This window comes from Primulina eburnea, chromosome 14, assembly GCF_022965805.1.
Source record: "Primulina eburnea isolate SZY01 chromosome 14, ASM2296580v1, whole genome shotgun sequence".
In the NCBI taxonomy this organism is placed as follows: domain Eukaryota; kingdom Viridiplantae; phylum Streptophyta; class Magnoliopsida; order Lamiales; family Gesneriaceae; genus Primulina; species Primulina eburnea.
In genome coordinates, this window is record NC_133114.1 from 6,294,643 (window position 1) to 6,319,529 (window position 24,887).

The 24,887-nt window shown below is 36.4% G+C and overlaps 2 protein-coding genes across 2 annotated transcripts; one reads left to right on the plus strand and one right to left on the minus strand.

Moving 5' to 3' along the window:
- The first annotated feature begins 7,687 nt into the window (after positions 1-7,687).
- Positions 7,688-9,487, plus strand: LOC140812324 (cytokinin riboside 5'-monophosphate phosphoribohydrolase LOG5-like). The gene is made up of 7 exons (XM_073170565.1): positions 7,688-7,831; positions 7,973-8,070; positions 8,181-8,211; positions 8,310-8,409; positions 8,584-8,654; positions 8,827-8,970; positions 9,168-9,487. Exons 1-7 carry the CDS (start codon positions 7,718-7,720, stop codon positions 9,309-9,311), a joined length of 702 nt encoding a protein of 233 aa, XP_073026666.1. The 5' UTR covers positions 7,688-7,717; the 3' UTR covers positions 9,312-9,487.
- Positions 9,488-11,881: 2,394 nt separating this feature from the next.
- LOC140812911 (uncharacterized) lies at positions 11,882-17,234 on the minus strand. The gene is made up of 4 exons (XM_073171292.1): positions 15,607-17,234; positions 15,157-15,329; positions 14,304-14,527; positions 11,882-13,287 (listed from the first exon to the last, which is right to left on the minus strand). Exons 1-4 carry the CDS (start codon positions 16,934-16,936, stop codon positions 12,540-12,542), a joined length of 2,475 nt encoding a protein of 824 aa, XP_073027393.1. The 5' UTR covers positions 16,937-17,234; the 3' UTR covers positions 11,882-12,539.
- Between the last annotated feature and the right edge of the window lie 7,653 nt (positions 17,235-24,887).

A 24,887-nucleotide genomic window follows, 5' to 3' on the forward strand; every position in this document is an offset into this window, starting at 1 on the left:
GTTATCATCAATGTTTCCAAGTAGATTTCATGCACTTTGGGTGGCAAGTCCATTCTTATCGATGAAGCTCTTTTTGCATCTACTTTCTGTCTGCCTAACCAGGGACTTTCTGACTTCTCTCATCTATCCAAGTCCATTATTTCTCAGATGAAGTTGAATTTCTCTGCTACCAACAATGCCATATCAGTTTCATGCGAAAATAAGGAGATGAATATGGAATATCAAGTGTTGATGAATCTTATTTTGAAAGCACCACTGATCAAAGCTGGATCATTTTATGCCAGCACTAAAGATAAGTTTTTGGTGTGGCTACTATTACTGTCAGTGTGAAGGTGAACCGGTCTTCACTTATTTTCAATGTTCTAGTGGATAAGATTGAAAAGAGATTTGATAGTTTTGTCGTTTAGCTTTACAAGTTGTTTGTCGTTTTGAGTGTTTCTGTTTCTGCTGCTCAAAACTTGAGCAAGACTAAGATATTGAATGTTGCAAATATCTTAGCTATCAAACCCAAATTTTTGGTTGTTCTAATTGCCTCGGTAAAGAAGGAGTTTAAATTGGTGAAGCTCAAACATCTACGATCAAGAATAAGCCAAAGAGAAAGCTTATAATGCAAAGTGACTATGAGCAGACGACTTCTGAAGGCCCTGCATTTATGCCGATAACACTTCCAACCAAGAAGAAACCAAAAACTATCAATGTTAAGGCTCCCAAGAAGACAATTTTTTATGATATTTCATCTAAACCATAAGTCTGTCCATCTCCTATTGCATTGTTCCTATCATCCAAGCGTTCACTTCTTTTGAACCACAACTAGAACAACCTATTTCAGAACTACCTCTTCGTGCTATTTTATCAGCAGCATGGTCATCATCAATGTTATCTTAGCTCCTAGACCTAAATGAGTTGTTATTAGAGATATTCTGTCAGAAACTACTCGACCTGGGTTACTTCACTCTAATGTTATTGGAAAGGGCAAATGCTAAATGTTTTCAAACCAATTGCTGAAGAATTTGATTAATATGAAGCTCCAAAATATTTTGTACAGACTCAAATTGATCTGCATATGAAGGAAGTCGATAAATGTGTTAATCAAGAAATTGATTTTTTCTAAGAAGAAGTTAGAAAAAGCATTAAAGGTAAAGGCCATGGTCTTTTCTCATGCTAAAACAACCATTGTTGTCACGTCCATGACCAGAAGAGCATATGTATTGGTCAAGAAGAAAGTTTTCAAACTCGATGAAGCCCTGCATACATTGAAGAGTAAGTACGATCAATATGGTCATACTGATTTTCATGATGTTAAAGTTATCTGACAAATCAGAAATGATCTTTCAACTCTGATGATGATTATTTCAGTGATGGAAGTGGAATTTTCTGTCAGAGTTGCTTCCAAGGCACAAGCTCCACTGCACGTACAAGCTTAGTTAGTAAAGGAATTTGAAAAGTCTCCACCAAGAAAAAAGGCATCAAGTACTCATGCACCTTCGCCAACTGTTGTAGTCGCTACTGATCAAACTTGCAATCCTCATCTCCCCTCTTTTATCAGATATCTCTTATTATCCACGGTGGATGGTGTGGTTAATTCCATTTTCCAAGTGGCTCTGTTAGCATATGATATCATGGTTGATCCAGGATCTAGCTACTGAAGATAATTTTTCTACTCCCCCACCTCCTGTAGAAGCCCTTCTATCGAGATGACTGATGTTGCCAGTTTTTCCAATCTCTTTTCCTTCTCACGATTCTAAAGCATTGGCTTCTATATTATGGATGAGGATGTCTAGAGAAATTCTCATATTAAATCATTTATTGTTTACTTGTACACTTCTCAACCTAGCATTGAGCTTTCCTGACTGCTACTGATGCTGAACTTTCTGCTGATCCTGAACCTTCCTTTATTCATCCAGACAAGACTCCAGAAGCTAGTTCTATTCTTCAGGCTATGTGGGACAAGTTTGCTAGATCGGAAGCGGTTTTTCCTGAGTTGGACCCTATCCCTATAGTATAAGCTAAATTAACAGATCTTGAACATATGGGGGAAGACTCTGGAACTGCTAATTAAGAACACCAAATTCAATGTTTCTGATGGATCGGTTCTAACACATGTGAGGGTGCTTCAAACACAATATTCTCAATGAGCTGCAATAGTTCGTGTTCTAAGAATGTAAACACCAATGAATTAGATCTAGTTTGATTTTAAACCAAGCGGAAAATACTCGAAATAAGCATTTGTTAAGAAAGCTGATTATTTTCAAAGTATATTACCTTGTGTGAACTGAATAACTGAAATGAGGCGGATGAGTTCTTTCTTGTATCAGTCCAGTTATAGTGAGAATTGAATTAATATCAGCTCGAACTTATCAAATCGATTTAAAAACAATATTTAAATAGTTAAGTACAGAAGATATATTTATGGATTTTTGGAGACTTCAACTGCTCATACATCACCTCTTCTACTACATCGGATATGATCTACTAGAAAACTTTGATTTATACAAAACCTTATACAAACTCACTCAGCTTAGGACTTACGCTACTGCCTAACTGAACTCCTAGCCTAGACTGAAGCCAGCATCTTCCAGCCAACAATTGCTTAACATCTATGTGTTAAAGACTTCGTGCACAAGTTTAACGTCTTTGTGCAAGACTCACTCAGCTATTCAATAAGCATAACTCTCTGTATATGTGAATGATTGTGTGTGAGTGTCTGAGAACAGATCTATGAATACAACACGAAAGTGTTTTCACACACTTAGGGTATTGTGTTTCTAATTTAAGCTAATAACATGTTGAAGTGTTTCTTCAAATCTGGGCGGATTGCTTCTTGTAAGCTGAACATGCCCTTTTTCACACACTTATTTGTTGATGGTCTTGATATTGTATTTATAGAGGCTTTGTGACCTATAGTGCCCAAATTTAGTACACGTATAACCCATGTATTAATTAAATTGTTAAATATTTTATTTAAGTTTAAATTGATTTTAGTGAAGCGTGATTTATTTAAATTGTATTATTTTAATGTTTGTGTGATGCACGTTAAAATGTTTTTCAAGTTTCATGTTCCAGGCGATTATTCGAGGCGGGTTCGAGGAAAAGAGACCGATGACGATTTTGACGATTTTAAACGTGGTATTTATTTTAAGTTAGAGATGGGGCATTTTAACTCATTTATTAAGTTTTTAGCATTTTAAAGCCTAATTTAATTATTAGGTGAATTTTAGAATTTTAAAACTTTTAAAAGACTAGCACATGTACATTTTATTTTAAATTAGAGATTTTTGTTAAAGTTAAGGGAGAGTTAGTATTTTAAAATTAGTACTAATTAATAATTAAGCAAATTTTTACTCTCCCTAATTTACTAATCACACGCACACACACACTTTTACACACACTAAATAACGTAAAACACACACACACTCTTCAATTCAGATTTTCATCATTATTGGAGAGGAAACCTAGGGTTCTTCCTCATACAGCAGCCGCCCCATCCCCCTTTATCATTCCAGCAGTTTTTCGTGAATTTTATTGCAAGATTTTAGCGCCACGTTCATCCCGGATCAATCCTCACGCCATCTCCGCTTCGGTATCGTCGTTACGGTATTTCAAATCATCAAAAGGCACGTATATACTGTTATTGCTGCATCGATCTCGTCATATTATGCGTGTGTTGATATTTATGTGTACAAATTCATGTGCGATGCGTAGGAGTTTGAGCAATTATGTCTAGAACGCTTTTGAAGCCATTTTTAGATATAAAATTTCGTTTTTGCTGTACTTTTAAATACTGAGAGTTCTCGGTCGCGTTATTGAGAAAACTTTCAACACAAAAATTGTAAAACTTTTGTTACCTTCGATTTGACAGTAAGTTCGAATTATTTGGATTAAAATTGAGTGAGTTATGATGTTTTTCGTGGGACTGCTCAAACTGCGTTTTCAGAAATATTGATATTGATGCGTTCTTGAAGTTTTAATGTTGCAGGCTTCGTTGGGGATCGACGGGTGATCGTTGATGCATATAGGTACACTGATATTGATGTTGGGAGCATTTTTTTGAGGTTTTGTTTCATGTCGATAGGCACTTGATTTAATTAGAAGTCGTAGAAACGATTTGATGTCAATTGTCGTATTTTTGTGTCGTATGTGTCGTAGGGTGAACGTCGTTGCTTTGGGACGTTTGTGCGAGTTGGGTCAATGTTATGGCATCCTAGGTTGGTCTCGTGGTGTCGGTTCGTGGTACATATAACCGAGTCCAGAATGATAAACATTTCGTGTTCAGAATTTTCGTGAGTTTCAGATTTGCGCAGGTACACGGACCCCCACACGGACCAGCGCACGGGGTCCGTGCCTTTGTTTCTTCTCGGTGTGAAAATTTGCGAAGCTACCCGGACCTTTACACGGAACCTAGCACGAGGTCCGTGTCCCTTCTTTTTCCCGAGTAACTTTTTTACGAACATACATGAACCCCCACACGGACCTAGGCACGGGGTCCGTGCCTTCCCTTTTCTTCACGACACATTTTAGCGAACCTACACGGACCCGGGCACGGGGTCCGTGTACTTCATATTTTGGGAAAAATGTATTGTTTACTTTGAGGTTTGATGTCATGGTTTAGTGCAATGATTTACAAAGTCGAGTCGTGGGAATTTTAGAATATCCTAAGGAGTTGAATGAACTTGCAATTAAGCATGATCAATACGTCTAAGCTATGCAAGTTAAATATGTGAATTCATGTTAATATGTGCAGCAACGGCCCGAATCGAAGTCCAACGAATCCCTCAACGCCAAGTAAGTATGTTGACGTGCAAGAAAATTATTTTCAAGTTTTTGAGATATGCTAAATGTCTTGTGACCAATGTATGTATGGGGTTGGAAAGCGTTAAATCATGAACGGGGACCAATCCACCCCGTTAAAGCATGAACGGGTTTAGATCAGGATTGAAAAGCGTTAAAGCATGAACGAGGACCAATCCACCAGTTAAAGCATGAACGAGGATCTCATGTATGTGGCAGTGGATACGTCCCTGTCAGCCCAGTACTGTGGTTTAGTCTGATCAGGCAAAATATGTTATGGGTCACTTGCATTGAAACATATCTCTACGCTAAATGTTGAAGCTATGTAAGTTCAAGTATGCAGCATGTTTAAGAAAAGTTTTTACGTTACGGCACGTCTATGATATGTATGAATGTTCAAGTTTACTTCAAGTTCAAGTTTCAAGTATGTATGTTCTATTTTTAAGTTGCATGTGGTTTTATTATGTATTATTTGTTATTCCCAGTTTATACGTGTTGAGTCTTTAGACTCACTAGACTTGATCGATGCAGGTGAGGACTTTTATGAGGAGACAGGAGGTGGGGACCGAGGAGCAGGCTTGGACTGAGCGGGAGCTAAACCCGAGGACCGCCATGTTTTAAGCTTTATGAAAATATTTTAGACTTTTGTCAAACTTTAAATTTCAAAGTTGTTGTTGCAACAACTTGTGAGACGTATAGTTTATTTATTTTATCGAATTGTGAATGTTCACGTTTATTCAAGAAAATTTTAATTTTTCCTCAAATCTTGAATAGTAAAAGTACGGTACGTTACATGACCATTCTTCAAGACTCATCAAATATGTCTGTTACAGTTTGAATAAGTTCCTCAATATTTGTGTCTTGTCCTTTCTGACAGTTATTTTTGAACGTCTTGAATTAAAGCTCTGCTGCAATGTTCATTATTGTCTTTTGACTGGACAATTGCTTTGCTTAATGCGGATAGCAGGATTCTATTTAGATAAGCTTGTCGTGTTCTAAAAACTTGACGGTTAGCTCCTAATTGATGTTCTGAACTGGTTTGGTGAAATCAGTTGGCTCGTCAGCTGAACTGATTTCACTGTTTCAGTTGAACTGGTCAGCTGAGCTCTTCATCAGTTGAGCTCTTCATCAGCTAGCCAGGCTTTTGAAGGTCTTCTCCTGAACTATCTATCAGCTGTGCAAAAATGAACGTTGAAAATCATATATAAAAGATCATCTAAAGATTCAACATAGACTCTCGACACTACTACGATCTATCATTCATTCTATATGAGATTCAAAGCTCTACTGAAAAACTCACAAGCAGACACATAAAAGATTTATCAGATCTATTTTAGAGATTAAACGTGTTGAACCAGTTTTCACAAGTGTTACACATTTTTTATTATATTTTGCGTGAGTTTGTAACTGACAGAAATAGTATTTCTATTCAGAATTCTTATAAGTTGTGGAAAGTGGTTGCTAAGAGTTTCAGTAAGTAATGTGTAAGTTTATTAAAATGAGTGTTTACAAGCGTTGTAAAACCAAAGTCTTTTAGTAGAATTCTTATATAAATAAAAAAATAAAGACGTAGAAGCGATTCGTCTTTCGAACTTCCATAAACAATCTTTGTGTTGTGTACTTTCAATTGTATTATTTTCCTTTGCTGATTTGTTGTTCGTAATTTATTTATTTTACCTTGGTTCGCAAAGTTCAGTTAGAATTTTTCCGCACTGACTTTTCAGTTGTCTACTAGACTTGGAAGATCGAGATCCGATTTCAGCTACTAACACTAGTTGAGATCACCGCTTTTCATAAGTTAAAAAAAAGTGATATACTTATTCATCACCTTCTAAACATCTCCATCGATCCTAACATAATTGATGTTATATAAATTAAATATGATATGTTACCAAATTTATGCATGTTGTTTATGGAATGAACTCTGATACGACAATATATATACTATATTATTATCAAAATTGAAGTCTTCAAAGTAACTAAATTTGTTGTCATGATTTTTTTTAATAAACAAAAAATATTCCTCTTAGTAAAATACCACAAAATTAGATTTTATTTAATAAAAAATATTATAAAATTTATTTTAGTAAATTTAGATATTATCAATGACTTTTTAATAATTTAATAAAGTATTTTTTATATTTATCTATATTTTTAAATTTTAAATGATCATATCACTTAAAATATTATTATTATTTTTTTACTTTAATTTCTAAATATTTTACACAGATATTATTTAACACAAATTTTTTTAATATATACACATATACATGCCATGACACTAATGTATATGTATATACACACACACTAATATCACGACACTGGTGTATTGTATAAGTTATGAATCTTCTGGAATTTATTAGTTTAATTGTGCATAAAATATTTGGAATTTTTTTTATCTAAAATATTTGGAATGTTATAAGCGACGAGTGCACCAGAGAAAAAACTTGTCTTTTGAATTTTCAAATTAATATGTACATTGAATCTGCTGAATATAGAAAAAAATATTTAAAATCTCAATAAAACATTTTTTGCAAGATTTTTTCTCTTAATAATTAATTTGAAAATTTTTATTTGAAAAATCTATGCTATAAATTTTATGTACATATTTTTTTTTGTGATATGAAAATCCACAAACACTATTTTATGTACATCAGGTAAATATTTGAATTAATGTAATAATTTATAAATCATGTTATAAATTATACTGAATAAGTCAGACAATGTTGATAAAGAAATATTTGTTGGTATTGAGAGATTTTTTTTTTTCGTCAATTTTTCTCAATCTTAACATTTTTTTTTGAGTAAATATTTATTTTGATGAGTATTAATTTCCAGCTGCGCGTATTAAACAAACGTGTCATTTCTTTCCTTGTGCACATCAAACTACAAACGACACAACAAGGTCGCGGAAAAAAAGAAGACAAATATGGAAGAAAAATTTGTGGAATCAAGATTCAAGAGGGTCTGTGTATTCTGTGGTAGTAGTTCTGGGAAGCGGGAGTGTTACGGAGAAGCGGCACTCGAGCTAGGGCAAGAGCTGGTAATGTTGTTTAAACTTCGGCATTTTTCGTCGTTCCGAGCTTCGTACATTTCTTACGCACCCACAAACTCGTATTTTTTGTGGGTTCGATTTTTATGTTCCGCTCATGAAAGTTTGTATTTTTCTTGGTTTTGCATGAAGGTGGCGAAAAGGTTAGATCTTGTGTATGGTGGAGGAAGTATAGGGCTGATGGGCTTGATTTCTGAGGCCGTTCATCGAGGCGGAGGACACGTGCTTGGGTATTTTTGGTCTTATTCTCGTTTACTTTTAATGTAGTCGCATTGAATCTTGACGGTTCGCGTGTATCTTTGTTCAATTAGTCTTAATATGAACATTTTCATCGTCGCAGGATCATTCCAAGACCTTTGGTTGGCAAAGAGGTGAGCAATCTTATCTTCAGATTATTTGTAAGTTCTATATAGTGCATAAAGATTGGTTTTTAGTGCTATTTTGATATCATTCGTGCATGATATTTCAGAAAACTGGTGAGACAGTGGGGGAGGTGAGAATGGTTGCCGATATGCACCAGAGGAAAGCTGAGATGGCCCGCCATTCTGATTGCTTTATAGCATTGCCGGGTACGTGCATAATCACACTGGCATACAAATCTTTTCGTATAACCTTGAACTTTTTGTCGCTGGTGGTGTTTGAAGAAGGGGTTTAGTCCCTTTTAAGCATGCACCATTATCATCTAATGTTTGAGCTACACTTCACACTTTCCATCTTGATATTTGAGAATTTGTGTGTATCAGGTGGATATGGCACCCTGGAGGAATTGTTGGAAGTAATATCATGGGCTCAGCTAGGCATTCATGACAAGCCTGTAAGAATGCGTTTTGTCTTTTACCTCATCCTTGCACCAAGTTGTACAGTTGAAATCTGTCCCCTTTTTTCTCTTTGTATTTTTTCACGAGTGAAGGTTGCATGATTCAGTGACTGATCAAATAATTTTGAATATGTTGATGGAATTTGTTTCTAAAAATATTTATTGTCAGGTTGGTTTGCTGAATGTTGATGGGTACTACAACAACCTGCTCACCTTCATTGATAAAGCAGTGGATGATGGCTTCATAAAGCCTTCTCAGCGTCACATCTTTGTGTCCGCCACAAACGCCAAGGAGCTTGTCCAGAAACTGGAGGTTGGCCTCTGTCTTAACATTGATTTCCCCAGTTGTCTCAAGTTTCACTAAAATGGCAAAGACATTATGGTGCATAAATGAAAGTATTCTCAAACTGTTGCCTTGTTATTAGGCCATTATATTTCAACTTAATAATTCTGTATTGGGTTTTGTGAGCATTAACTTTTTTGTCCTTTTGTGATGGATATCATATACAGGCTTACGTGCCTGTTCAAGATGGAGTGGTTGTCATGTTAAATTGGAAGGTCGAAGTAGAACTCGAGAAGACTCCACCTGCTGCACCCAAGCAATTGGCCTTTGCCGCCTTGCAGTCGCCGCCACCGCCAGAAATTGCTCTATAAACAAAACTAGCTATAGTATATTAAATTTGCATTAAAGGGTCAATCTAGCTAGCTAGCCTTTAAATTTCTTGTTTTGAACTGAACACATTTGGTTATTTGCATGCTCTAATCACTGGCCCTACCATGATGACCAAGGCAGTCAGAAGTGTGGGAAGTTAGCTATTTCTCGTTGTAGTTTTGGGGAGTGAAAAATATGCTTTTGTATTCTCATATATATGCTCTCCAACTCCTATTTAAATCATACAACACCAATGTGTCTTGTTGCTAGAAGAAACAAATAGAACAGAACAAAAACTTGGCAGGATGCAGCTTTTATTGTGTGCCGAGTTTTTTTTTTTTTTTTTTTTTGGTAGTACAAAGGAAAAAGTGAGATTCCAACCCTGGTCTAGTTAGGTTAAGATCAACTAGGCTGTAGCCCGGTCTCATTTTTGTTCTGAGTTAAGAGGAGGCATACATGTGTGCATACAAGTATACGATGATCAACAGTACCAAAGACCATGACCATATGTGGGTGTGGGTGTGGGTGTGGGTGGGGGTGGGATTCCATGCAGGCCACAGCTGCAAGTAAGGACAGGAAGCGCAGCAGAGTGCTCACTTTTATCACTGCTACTTGCACTGAATTGGTTGCTGGGCCTTCCCAACCAAACATTAATTCCCCACCTTTTCTGTGGACATGAGAGCTGGGAAGGGGACATGCCAATTTTTTGTTCTGGGTTTTGATCCTGATGCTTCTTTGAATGTTAGTGAACACTATTGGATGTATGATCTTTATTTGACGCTCTGAATAATTGTTTGTGGTAAAATTTTGGAAAATAGAATCAAATTGTACCACTCTTTTTAAACCCATCTGACTAACGATTTTTTTTTTTTATAAAAATGGCAAACTAATCGGATCCATTTTCAATCAAAGAATGACGAAAATAATCACAAATGACATGCTTGATCGAAACCGAAGAAATAATTTTAAACAAATAGGAATAAAGTTATTTTCAAAAGATAATTCATAAATGGTCAATTTTTGAACTAATTTTGGACGAATGAGTGGCAAAGAAAATAAGCAGCAACGAAAATGTAAAATACATGAACTAAATAATGCAACAATATATATAATTTTGAAGGCTAAATCATCTTCCTCCCACAAGAAAGAGAGTAGGTTTCATGTGAGATGGTGTCATACATTTTTATCCGTGAAACAGGTTGATCCAATCCATATGTAGATAAAGATGGTTAAAGAGGATATATTAGATTTTAGTTTTAGAGATAGTGTTATTACGATGATGACGATAATATATAAAAATAAGATGGTCATATAACACATGTATCGGATATGTCGATATATATATATATATATATATATATGCATGCTGGGAAAGTTGTAAATTTTTGTGTTGGAGAAATTGGGTGATAACATACTAATTAGAAAAAGGTATGCAAGATGTTCACGTCCGATGTAAGGTCATTTTCTTTGTAGGAAAAAAAACTACGGTCCCCGTATTATATTGTTATTTGCTTTTTAAGAAGATGGAATTTTGTGTGTAAGGAACCAAAACGTGTAAATTGTATTTCTCGTCAAGTTGAGTGATTTGCTTTGTCATATTTTATTTAAATAGTGTTGAACTCCCATTCATACATCGTAACAGCTCGTACTTAAACCAACTTTTATTTAAGGTGAGACGATCTCACGGATTGTATTTTGTGAGACATGTATCTTATTTGGGTCATCCGTGAAAAAATGTTATTTTTTATAGTAGGAGTATTATTTTTCATTGTGAATATCGGTAGAATTTACCTGTCTCACAGATAAAGATTCATGAGACCGTCTCAGAAGAGACCTACTCTTTATTTAATTCGATTTCAGATTATATATGTCAAAATCGAAATGACTGAAAAAACCAAAATTTCATTAAATTAATAGTTTTATTTATATTATATATTTTTTGATATTATTTTGAATAATTTTTAGCTGGTTGCCATTTATTTAATTCATTTAAACTTTGTATTTAAATGTTCTATTAAGAAATCGTGTAAAAAATTAAAGTATTATATTTTACAAAATGTTTATATTATTATTTTAAATAATTATACCAAAATTGAATTAATTCATTGAATAATCGAATCATTTAGTAGGAAGTCGAAAAATGGCTCTGATATTGGGTTATAAATTCCTAGAACCAAAAACCAATATAAAAAAACCGAAAATCAAACCGATCGATAAACACCTTTCATCCTGTCACAGCCGCCACCTCTAATAGTGTCATGGCATAAACCTCTTCTCTAACAGAAGGAGAGATGTAAGAGTTCAAACGTTCCCACCGCAATACATCAGAGACACACCACATACAGGCGAAATGCATGGTACTAAATACAAATGACGAGTTAAATGAGGCAGACGAATAGCAGGATGGAGTATTTCAGCGAACCCAGAATATCGTCTACCGAAAGCACATACGTGCACTAACAGATGATGCTAAAATCAACTACAAAATAAGATAGATGCAACGAACTGCGTCGAATCGTCCAACAAGGGTCAAAAATTTCAAGCCCCTGATGAACAGGACTGAGGAAAGACCTACATGAAGTAGCGATTTTTTTTCTTCTCAACTTCATATACAACAAAATATCCTACTCATTTAATACAACTTACACTTGGAAAGGACACAGGAAGAATAATGGTAATGCAAAATTGCGTAAATAGGGAAAGGACGAAATTTTTGCACAACCAGAGCGTATGGGATAGTTCTCGCCTCTCTGTTCATGCCCGACTGAAACTGCATCCTGCATGGCTCCTTGAATAGATTCCTCCTCGTATTTGAACCAGAAGACCAACCCACGATGATGTGATATGTTTCAAACGTTTGGTCATCTTTCTCAGGAGATAAATAACCATAATTTTTTCGTATCTTCATGGTGGATGCAACGATCTTAATAAATCTAATTCACTTCTGTTCCATGTCCAAACGCTCTTGAGCTGCCTCCATTAACCTTTCCCTGCCTTGCCTATTCAAATATCATCTCAAACCAATTAATGGCACCTAGCAAACCATATCTTGCTTTGGATTAGAGCAGACACCAATCAGAATAATCCACAGGAAGTAGCTCCCTCCCTCCCCCCATTTCAAGACAAATAATAGTTTTAGTACCGGTGTCTCATTGAAACAGAAATTTAAAATTTAAGGACAAGATCTTGCCAATAGGCATGACCTCGTTTTCACCTTAACAAAGCAACCACTAAGAAACTCTTTCATGCTCCCGGGCAGGATGGTCCTCTTCAATTCGTTGTAATAACTCCTCGTAAACTTTCAATGAGTTAGATGTAAAACTCTCCATGGCTTCAAGAACATGTTGCAAACTTGCCTGCAGGCTTCCCCCTTTAGTGGTCTCATTCTGATAAACAGCGTGCCCAGTCGATGGCATACCTTTGTCGTTTGTGGAATTTAATAAAACAATCCTTTTGTCCAAAGCCAGAATCTCCTTTTGTATTTTCTGGTCTTCTTTGTCCAGGCTCTTAATCTTTCTATCATCCTTGCTCGCCAACATCTTTTGGCGCATTTCAGCCTTATCCCTGTCCCATAGCTGAAGCACATTTGAGGCGAAGTCTCGCATAGATCCAACCACTTCTTTCTCAGAAATCCTTTCCAGGGATTGCCACCACTGATTGCAAACAACAAACACCGGGGGGGCACCAATCCTACCTGGAGAAAATGGAACTATTCCATCAGCTGTTTCTTCAGGAACATAGAGGAGACAATTCCTGAGCCAGCTGTTTAATGCTCGGACAAAGCACTTTTGTGCATCAACCCAAGATGAGAACCTCGAAGTCCAATTAACCAGGTCATGTTCAAACTGACGAGTTGCTTCAAAATGAGCATCACTAAAGTGCTTGCGGAATGCAATGGTATCTAACCGTTTGGCTTCTCCAATTGCTTGGCATTGATTACGATGGCATTCCAGCATGGACTTCCACATAGTAGTTAACCTAGGATAAATAAATATATAAAAGATGCATCATGAAAAAGGCATCGACTTAAAGCAATATTGTCAATGCATACCAAAAAAGCACTTGAAATCTCATACCGTAATGTATTAAACACACAAAGTACAATGGTAAAACAAAAGAAATGGGAAAAAGAAGAAAAATAAACACGGTGGGAAGTACTGCTGCTTCCTGCGATACATTATGGAACAAGACTGTTAGGTCCTAACCATCTTCCAGCAAAATATATTCCAGGTGACTGCCATTATATCCTTAGACTAAAATAATACGTTCCCCTCTCCTAGTTCAAAGAGTAAAGCAAAAGAAGGAACAGCTCCCGTCCTTTTGGTTCGACCGACTTCGCGATCCTCAAATAAGAAAATATTGTACTCAATTAAGCAACTCAAAAATCATCACGCTTAGAGATGTCGAACAATATATCCATGTAAGAACAGTCTTCTAATTCCTATTCAAGGTTGCGCTCTTCCTCTGAAAAGCACGGAGATGCAGCTAGAACTGTATCGTCCCCATTTCTAATTGGTGAATAGTAAATACACTTTCTGCATAATGCTTTAAAAATCTGCTATCTCCTAGAATAAAGCAAATCATAATCATATCGCAGCAATCCTTGACTTTATGTTGGAACTAATGTGGTCTCCATGTACGTGCCTCAAACGATAAAAACAAGCCAGCCTGCTTAGTTTTTTCATTCAGAATGCCATGACTTCCATTCCAACCTCATGCAAATTGATGTCATGCCATAATGCCCTTGGGCATTTCCCACTTATCACCTCATCATACAACAAAAACTCGAGAACATGGACTCCCTGGAGGTTTATTCTGGCTGGTAATTGTGTATCCAGTAATTTTTCACCCAATCCAGATTAGCTAAGTACATGATAAAATAAAAGAAAATAAAGGCTAACTAATAATGATATAATACAAAAAAGTTGACAAATTTAGAGTGGTGTAATTCATCATACCAGTGTGTAAAACTAATTAACATAGACCATGCATACCCTTGAATGAGGTCATTTAGCTGTGGCCACAATTCTTCATCCCTCAAGTTATTTATCTTCACTGAGATTCTATCCACCACTTGAATAGCAATTCTAATCTTTGTGGAAAGACTTCTGACCAAAGTTCTGGTTGCGTCAATTTTATTAACCTCAGCACCTCTTTCATCCAAACGCTTCAGTTTTTGAGACTTGCGATCATGGAGTAGCCTCATTTTCTCCTCAGCCTGTGGAAGCGGGAATATAAAAATGGCTACCAAAACTCAATTGGCAAATACTTTGGCCTTCCTTCATATGCGATTTTATTCGGAATGGCCAAATGGGTACACAGCGAATAGAAAGCAGAAGAACCACAGGCATTCCTAAAGCACCCTACCTGCTATACACTATACTGCAGCTTAACAACAACCCTTTAAATTACACCTCATGCAAAAATAGATGAGTAAATCTAATGAAGCACAGCACCTTAGTAATATAGGCTGGACGCTAGTGTGCTGCTGCTATACAAATTTGAAGCATACTAAAACTACATTAAAAAAGTATTGGCAATGTAGCAATGACGTATTGTTTAATAAACTCCAAGGGTCATAAACTCAAAATGTCCTCGCGTAAAATATATGGATGCGAAGTTAAAAGTAAATGACAGTAGCATAAATGAGCCATCACAGTTCTTGAATGATTTCTTAGAAAAATGAGCCAAGTCGGGGGACCACAAACCATATCAGTCAGCACACATGCACAATCGAACAACAAGTGTCCAAAACAGATTAAATTCAGAGAGGAGGTTGGTAAAGAGGAACACAAGATAAAGAAGAAAGAAAGAACAGAGAGTTTATCTAAGCTATTAACTATGTACCTTCACTTCTTCGTACAGTTTCTTCTCCCAGAGGTACAGCTTATGTAAAGTAGAAGAAAGATTTCTGGACGTCTCCAGTTCTTGATTAGCATCTAAGTAAGCAGGATCGGCCGAGCCTTTAGATGTTGAAGGATGTGAGGATACCACAGGCAGATGCAGCATCTTGGAAGACACTGCCACACAAATATCCAACATATTGATCAGAAAGGCGTTAAATTTTATATCAAAACTCGTTTACAACAAGCATATCCCAACTTAATATTTCGGGAGAAAATGGGTTTAGGCCATAACTCAGCCTCCAATCCAGTTAACAAAATCAAGTACGAGTCAAATACCAATTCCATAAATGGCATACATGCCGCCTATAGAGAAATGCTTCTCAGGTAACAACAAACCATGTTAAAAATCAAATCTTGAAACTAAAACACACAGAAAAATCAGATCTTTTACCGTGATTGACACCATGCCTTCGTTTATACGGTAGCTTGCCAACCTCCAGAAACTTCGAAAGCTCGCTTCCAGAGTCTGAAGCTCGCTCAAACTGAAGTTGAATCTCTCTCACAACTTCCAAATCTCCTTTGAGCCCACCTCGAGGATTGAATCCAGAAGCACTTCCTTGGTCTTTTGACCTGTCATCAGCACCAACTACCTTCTTATCCACCATATGCACCTCGTATTCAACTGGATCTGTCTCCATTTCCACTTTGGGCCTCAATCTGTACTGCAACTGGGCCTCATTAGCCTCCTGCACGTCGGCTTCGGATACCCCTGGCTTCGAGTAACTGCTTCTTCCGCTATCAACAAACTTCTGATGACCATGAACTTCCTTTACTACCTCATCTTCCTCATCTTCCAAATCCGGAATCCCCTCTTCCTCCCTCACGTCCCTCGAGTCGCGGCTCGAAGAGGTAGCCGGATAAAACTTTTCGAATCCATCAAACGGGTTCAAAAAATCCCAACCGGAGCTCCTCGGTGGTGAAGGCGGTGCTTTAGAACTTGAAGACGCCGCCGGTTGAGACGAAAATCCGCCACCATAAGGCGCCGGAGCAGCAGAAGAACCACCATAAAACCCGCCTCCTCCAGCTCCGTAATTGGGGTAACTTGTATAACCACTGTAATTAGCATAAGGAGGAGGGTTGGGATTTCGATTGATATCGTCCTGATAACTAGGATACGGATAGTAAGAAGAAGCGGAAACAGAAGGCTCATCCATGTGCCATGTTTTTGGAGTCATGGGCCGTTGGGTATAGACCACAGATGGCGTCGCTTGATTTTTCATATAATTTATATTCATAAAACCCCCACCCCCGCCGGCTGCAGCTCCGGGAAAATTGAAATTGAGATTCTCGTAAGCAGGCATGTAACCAGCGTATGACTGTTGGTTGCGGACCGGCGAGCTGACTTGATTATTATGCAAGGAGTCAGCCTCCTCCTCTTCGGAGTCAGAGTGGAAGTGCAAGTGAGAACCCGAGTCGGAGTGGGAGTGGGAGTGGAGGTGGTGGATATTCTCGGAAGAAGAAGAAGAGTACCCATGAGGGTCCCCTTTCCTCTGCGGCGGAAGATTCAGCACCGGAGACGGCGGAAGCTGGGCGGAAGCATCGAGATCTTGAATGAAAAAGGTGTGCAGAGAGAGACCCACCGCCTTGAGCGACTGAAGGTAAGCAGCGTGAGCATCAGCAAGCGCGAAGCGGAGGCGGAGTGCCTCGTCAAGAAAGGCACAACGCTCCCGGCACAGAGCCACGGCGGGGAGATCATCGAGCTTGGAAGTGGCGCATCCCATGGGAAAAAAGGCTCAATCTAACATAAATGGAATATTTGCTAGAAAAGAAGGAATGAGAAATGGGATACTACGGCGGTGGAGGAGAGAAGTGGTTTGGAGCAAGGAATTTTGGGAAGAAAAGGGAATCTTCTTTGATAATTGGTGGCTGGCAGGTGGTGGAAAGAGATGTATGTATCGTGGACCGCCGATGACCTGTTGGACAGAAGCAATCGAAACACGCACCACACACACACACACACACACACACACACTACTTTTCGTATTCTGATATTACTCGCTCAACCAAATGGAAATGCTTGCTTCATTGCTATTTCATTGATTCTAAGGTAAGTATCATCATTTTAGTTACGATTCATGCGATTCAACTTTCTTTTACTAGCTATCTTATAAATAATAAATAATCATTATTTTTTAATCTATCTCACAGAATTTACTCGTGAAATCGACTCACAAAAGTTTTTTGTGTAAAAATTTCGGGTTTAATTCACTTATAAATGTCATTAAATTTTGAGTAAGTCTCTTGTGAGAGATTATCTATGACGTATCGACTTAATTTATATTTAGAGATAAAAAATATATCTATAATCATAAAATTAATGAGTATTTCTCTTGTGAGACAGTATCGATATGCACAATAAAAAATAATACTCTTAGCATAAAAAATAATATTTTTTCATGAATGATCTAAATAAGATATCCGTCTCAAAAAATACAACTCGTAAAACCGTCTCAACAAATTTTTGGCCAAAATTAATACGTGAGATTGTTTCAAAACTATTTTGATTTAAAACATTACTTTTTTGTTGTTTACAAATTATAATTGTATTCGTACTTTTTACCGTTGAATATTAATGTGTGTACGTATATGTATATAATAAAATGCGTGGACCGGTTGTGGACTAGTATGAGAAGGGTGGCGGTCGTATTTTGGAGTTTGGACTAAAAAAAATTTGACTATGTGTATCAATTCTGAAAATAATTTATATATAATGTATATATATATATACACTTAATTTTACAAATAAATATATTGTGGATATATATAATTTCCTCTAAATGGACATAATATATTGTTATATTTAAACAAAATATCGCAATCAAATTATTCGAGACTACTATGTTTGACTAAGAAAAACAACATATGAAAAGGGTTTACAGAGCAGTTTATGGAACCAGATTTCAATTTTATAATATTGTGTTGTATAAATAAACATATTATTATGTCTAAGTGATAATAAATATTATATATTGGATTCGGACAATGCTTCGATTATCTGTTGGAAAATGAGATGCTCAATCAAAGTCACATAAATATTTTGTGGAAATAAACGAGTTTTGGGGTCAAATGCATTTAACCATTTCGTAATTTGATTTTACATGTCAAAATTTAAGTATTAGACATTTTCAAACTGGGGGGAAGCAAATGTATTACAATTTTTGAGTAGGTCTCTTGTGAAACGGTCTCACGAATCTTTATCTGTGAGACGGATCAATCATACCGATATTCACAATAAAAAATAATATGTTTTCATGGATGACCCAAATAACCGATATTCACAATAAAAAGTAACACTTCTTAGCATAAAAAGTAATACTTTTTCATTGATTACCCAAATAAGAAATCTGTCTCACAAAATACGATCCGTGAAACCGTCTCACACAAAGTTTTTGCCACAACCTTTTTAACGAGTGATATCCATTGATTGATTGTTGGAAAAATACTGTTGTCCACCAAAAAAAAATTATCATCACTTTTTTTGTGTGAAAAATACATGAAAAATAATAATAATCATCATCATCCAATTGGAGCCACATAATAAACAATAATTGAATGAATGTGACAAAAAGGGAAAAAAAATTAATTAAATAGGGCAACACTTTCAATCAATGCATGATAAGTGTATATTCTACTTTTTGGTGAAAAATGAATATTGAGTAGACCCCCACTCACTTGTCCTCTTCAAATAAAGGGAATACAAGCTGGTGCGCTATTCTACAAAATACCACATTTTCAACTGACTAATTTAAATGACTTCACCTAATTAATCGCTAAGTTTTAGGATTTTATGTTGGATTCTGACATTCTTTAATTACCTCGTAGTTTCTTGCTATGCAATATGTCCTTGGTGCTAGGATATAAGTGAATTTTTATGATTATCGTAGTCCTTAAATAAAATGTGGGTGAAAGAAAAACTATATATTTAAGTATAATGGTTAAATAAAGTCATGCGAAACGTAAATAACAAAGAAATTTGTCAAGGGTACTACGCAAAACACACTCTTTTATTTGGTAGGTATCTTAATCTCTAAAATGACAAACATCTCTGCGCTGATCATGAGAATGAGTTGCGACAAGTGTTAAAATACTTTTTCATCGACAAAGTGTGCGTCTCTTGGTCCATATAACTTATTTTGATCATCAAGAAATGTCATTTAGGATGAAATAGTGTCAAGAAAATTTGACTTTGTGAATATCTGTTCGTGGAAAGAGGTAACATACACCGCGCTCCACGGCCCCATCCAGGAAAATCTGGACAGAAGTGAGCATGCTGAAAATACACTCATTTGTGCCCATTTATGTCCAGGTTTTCCCGGATAGAGTAGCAGCGCGAGGGTGCCTTGCATGGGCTTCCCTGCGCTACCTTTGCTGCTTGGAAAATCTAGGCAGCACTTGGTGTGCCATATTTCCTCTTTTTAAATTCGTTTCAGGCCTTTCTTGTGGTTGCTTGCTTGATTTTAATTCGTTAATCTCAACAAAATTCTAACAATCTCCACACTAATGGAAGTAATGCATGAATACACATGATGTCGAAAAGAGAGTTAATTACAAAGAAAATTATCGTATTAGGAGATGTGTCTTTTGGACATTGAACCTTCCTTAGTAGAATACTATCAGATTTACTGTACCATAATGTGAACTTGATGTCTTGGATTTTTTGGTAGTTTGTGTAAAACTAGACAATAGTACCTACACGAAACTTTCCTACCATTTTTATTTGGTTTTTTTCCGGTTGTGTCTGTTTTGTTCATAGAACACATATTAACTTCATAAGTGTTTCCTTGAGACGGTCGGCCTCACACTTATATAGGTGATCTTCTTTTAAGAATATCCTACCATACCCTTCCTTTTAAAAGCTAAAGAACCATTAAAAGTTCGAAATGTAATGTTACTACATTGATAATTAAGTTGTCTCATTAAGCCAAGAATATGAGATATCCAATCAACAAAGTTAGGTTTTCACTTTGAAAATTTTATTTTGTATATTTTAAACTCATTTCCTTAAACAAGTTGTACACTTGATTTCTATTTAATATTTTTAAGAGGATTCGCCAAGTTATCATTTGATATAACATAATTAATAGAGATAACTTCATTTAAGATCAATTGTCGTATTTTATTATGTCTTCGACGAATATGTTAAGACTTACCATTATACATGTTTTTTTATGCCCTTGAAATTGTTGATTGACTGTAGCAATGTATCATTATTGCATTCACTGGACTTGTCCAATAAAGAATATTCTCTAGAAATTTATGAAGCAATTCTGCTTCTTCTACATCTTTGTCTAGTACTATAAATTCATACTACATTGTAGATCTAGCAATGTAAGTTTGCTTTGATGACCTTCAAGAGACCGTATCACCACCAATGCTAAAACATAGCCACTAGTGGATTGGAGTCTTTTGTGTCATAAATCCAATATCATTCTAGCACTGCAATATATTTTGTAAAATGCAATCCATATTCTAAGGTGTGTCTTATATATCTAAGCAGCCTTGTCAAAGCCTTCCAATGAGCATCACTTGGATTGCTAGTGAATCGTCTAAACTTATTTATTGCACAAACAATGTCCAGTCGAGTACAACTGGTGATTTACATAAATCTTCCAATAATTCTGAAGTATTTCAGTTAGGATAGTGGGTGCTCCATAATTTTTACCTCAATTGACGCTCACGTTTATAGACGTCTTTAACGAGGCTGATCATAAGCATTAAACTTCTTCGGCATTCTCGACATAATGAGATTGAAATCAGATTATTGCTTCCGAAGTTCTAGAGATTTTAATCCTCAGTATAATACCAGCAATGCCTATATCTTTCATATCAAAATGTTTTGTCAAAATTTCTTTGTTTCTTTGATCATGTCTCGATTGTTACCTATAATAAGCATGTTATCTACATATAGACATACTATTGCATAAAATTCTCGAATGCCTTTAATGTAAATGAATTTGTCATTCTCATCAATCTTAAAACTGTTTGACAATATCACTTGACAAATTTCTCAAGTCACTGTTTGGGCACTTGTTTAAGTCTATATAAAAACTTAACGGGTCGGTATACTTATATTTTTGTATTGATGGTTTTTTTTTTCTAGTATGGCGCTTTAGGGCTAAACAAAGTATCTTGTAAGGTATTTGGTTTATTTTTCAGCATATAAGTGTGGAAATCTGGATCAAAGGACTCCAAGATTCTAGCCTTTTTACTTCGGCTTTGTTATTTTTCCTTTTTGAATAACCTTATTTGTTCTAACATTTTTAATTTGAGTAGGTTCCTCATTAGGTACAGACCCTTCATCCATCACATCTATCTTTCTTTTTTCTAGATCATTTTTTTTCTTTCTTTGCAAGGAAAGATTTTTTTTAAAAAAAATACAAGACATTTCTTAACTCAATTTACACGCCTACACTCATTTCAGAATTTTTAGACTTACGCAATATAAATTTATTGGTACTACTATTATGTGAATATCCAATGAAAATGCAGTCGACATTCTTTGGTCAAATTCTGACTTTCTTTGGCTTTGTTATTTCAACTTAAACTAGCACCCTCACATTTTCAAGTATTTGTAAGAATGTTTATGACCTTTTCACAATTCATACGGCGTTTTATTATTTTTCTTGTAGGGGTATCTTGTTTAAATTTGTTCAGCTGATGATATTGTTTCCCTCCACAAGTTTTGAGGTAAAATCGAATTTATCACAATGACATTCATCATATTTTTCAAGGTTCGATTTTTCCTTTCTGCGACACCATTGGATTGAGGTGAGTGTGGTGCAATAGTTTGATATATTATTCCCAAAAATGAACAAAACTCATCAAATGGTGTTCCATATTGTGGGGACCCGGGCTCTAACTTTTTTCTTTGGGATAAAATGGATCGTTAATATAAAAGTGGGTCAAATTTTGCTTTTCAACATTAAATCTAATGTATAAACACAAGCATACATTCTTTATTGAAATTACAAACATAAGGTACAACATATCTTGTTCCAACCATTCTTAACAACTAAATAGGTAAATACAGTACATGTCAAAGTACAACTACTAGGTCATCTGCTAAGCCCGAGATCACCACGCTATGTCCATCTCTCATCCTCTGCGTGACCCAGATCCTGCCCCACCTGTTGTTATGCACACATACAGACATAACAACAGCCGGAAAACCGGTGAGAACAAATCCCAGTATAAACATGTATACATGCATATAATCAATTAAACATGAAACATGCTATCATGAAGGACATCATATGCACATGCAATGTAATGCGAATCAAACCATGTCTGGACTCGACTCGACTAGAACTCTAGGGATCCCGGTGTGAATAAGACGTCAATGACTGTCACCTACCCTCCCACTCGGGGTGACTGTACGTCTTATTCCTAGATTTCGGTCAGAACTGTATCAACGGCTGCAATAAGAGTAATGAATACTCCTAAGCTGAGATACACCGAACATCTAGATAGTTGACAATGACTGTCAACGACTCTCCTATCTTAAATGCAATGACTATCAACCTGTAACAAAGCATGCTTATATTCATATCTGAATATTACACTGATCATACATGCTTGAATACAATTCTGAAATCAAAGCATAAACATGTTAAAAGATTGAATATAATACTATACACAATTCATAAACATGTTACAATATATCTAATATTACTAGTATGTGATTTTGGTTGGGAAACTCAAATAATATCTTAATTGAGTTACATCTCCCCAAACAAAACATGACTTATACCTTTCTTTGCTAAACCTTTATCGATGTCGAGGTCTCGATGTCGAAGTGAGGTAAGATGAATCTGAAATGGAATGTTGATACACAATTTATCAATTACTAATCCAAATCAACACCTATCCACTCTCAATACTTGATCTTGATACAATTTGACGGCATAACGACGTAATTCTCGACACCGGTCAAATCAATACAACATAATCAACACAAAACTATATCCTCAATTCATAATCATCACAGTATCCAAGTCAAGATCTCAAAATCTGCATATACTTCATTCTATACATGCTGAAAAATCGTAATAATAGCATACGATATTCGTTCTTCGATCCGATTGTATTTCTACGAGTGTCAATAACTACAAGAACACATTCTAAAGCTTAAACCATAATTCTCCCAACATATATATTTCAAAACATGCTGGAATCGAAGAAAACTTACATCACCTTGTAGCTAATAAAGAGAGGAGTTCAAAACCGAAGTCGGATTTAATTTTGGATTGCTAAATCTTGCAAAATCACCATTATAAGTGAAGGAGAAACTTTGGGAGTTTTTTCTGAATTATTCCCCTTTCTCTCGGTGGTGCTACTGAAATGAGAAGAAAGGAGGACAATACTATTTATACCTTGCATGATTTAGGACAAATGGCTTGTTCTTTGAAGTACACGTCTCGCGCATATGCGCGGCATTACTCGCGCATGTGCGCGAGACCTACTGTCTCGGCAATTCAACACCTCGCGCATATGCGCCGTTCCTTTCGCGCAAATGCTCCCAAGCTTCTGGACCGACCGCGCATATGCGCGACTAAACTCGCGCATGTGCGCCATAGCTGCTGGAGGTATCGCGCATATGCGCGCATTGTCTCGCGCATGTGCGTCGAGGCTACTGGAATTTACGCGCATGTGCGCCACTTTCTATGCGCATATGCGCCGATGCTACTGTAATTCTCATGCATATGCGCGCATTTCTTCGCGCATATGCGCCATAGCTTCGGCCCTTTACATTTCTTTGGATGGTCTCCTCATCTTTATTGTACATTTTCCTTTTCTTTTCTAGTCCAATATAATACATTAACAATCACCTTAATTATCAACAAAATCAGTCTGATTATGATAACTAAATCTTCGAGCCTTACATTTCTCCCCCTCTAAGAAATGATTTCGCCCTCGAAATCGTACATCATTCTATCAATGCAAGCATCAAAAGTAATAACATCAAAGTTAGATCAATACTTACATCATTGAAATAACTCGGGATGTTTCTGGCGCATGTCGGCTTCTGTCTCCCATGTCGCTTCTTCAGCGCCGTGACGACTCCATTGGACTTTCACTAGAGGAATAGTCTTCGTTCTGAGCTTCTTTTCCTTCCGGTCAAGAATCTGTATTGGTTGTTCCACGTAGCTTAAAGTCTGATCAAGCTCAGCTTCGTCAGGACGAATGACATGAGAAACATCAGACATGTATTTACGCAACATCGATACATGAAAGACGTCATGTATCCCAGATAGAGAAGGAGGAAGAGCCAGTTGATATGCTCGATCGCCAATCTTCTCTAGAATCTCGTAAGGACCAACGTATCTAGGAGACAACTTTCCACGCTTGCCAAATCTGACAACGCCTCTGAATGGGGAAATTTTCAAGAATACTCTGTCTCCCTGTTCAAATACTAACGGTCTACGTCTGATGTTGGCGTATTTCGCTTGCCTGTCTTGCGCCGTTTTCATCCTCTTTTGAATAACTTTCACTTTCTCTGTCATGTCACGAATCATATCTGGCCCAAGTTCTGGCACTTCTGTAATATCATCCTAGTATAGCGGAGATCTGCACTTCTTGCCATACAAAGCTTCAAACGGTGTCATCTCGATACTCGTTTGATAGCTATTATTGTAGGAGAATTCACAAAGAGGTAGGGAATCTTGCCAACTA

What these genes read in the sequence shown, in the direction of transcription:
- LOC140812324 (XM_073170565.1), top strand. Translation starts at nt 7,718, where the DNA reads ATGGAAGAAAAATTTGTGGAATCAAGATTCAAGAGGGTCTGTGTATTC. An exon ending in GACCTTTGGTTGGCAAAGAG is followed by an intron (nt 8,212 to 8,309) that starts GTGAGCAATCTT and finishes ATGATATTTCAG; the next exon opens with AAAACTGGTGAGACAGTGGG. An exon ending in TAGGCATTCATGACAAGCCT is followed by an intron (nt 8,655 to 8,826) that starts GTAAGAATGCGT and finishes ATTTATTGTCAG; the next exon opens with GTTGGTTTGCTGAATGTTGA.
- LOC140812911 (XM_073171292.1), bottom strand. Translation starts at nt 16,936, where the DNA reads ATGGGATGCGCCACTTCCAAGCTCGATGATCTCCCCGCCGTGGCTCTG. An exon ending in AAGGCATGGTGTCAATCACG is followed by an intron (nt 15,330 to 15,606) that starts GTAAAAGATCTG and finishes TTTGTGTGGCAG; the next exon opens with TGTCTTCCAAGATGCTGCAT. An exon ending in AACTGTACGAAGAAGTGAAG is followed by an intron (nt 14,528 to 15,156) that starts GTACATAGTTAA and finishes CCGCTTCCACAG; the next exon opens with GCTGAGGAGAAAATGAGGCT.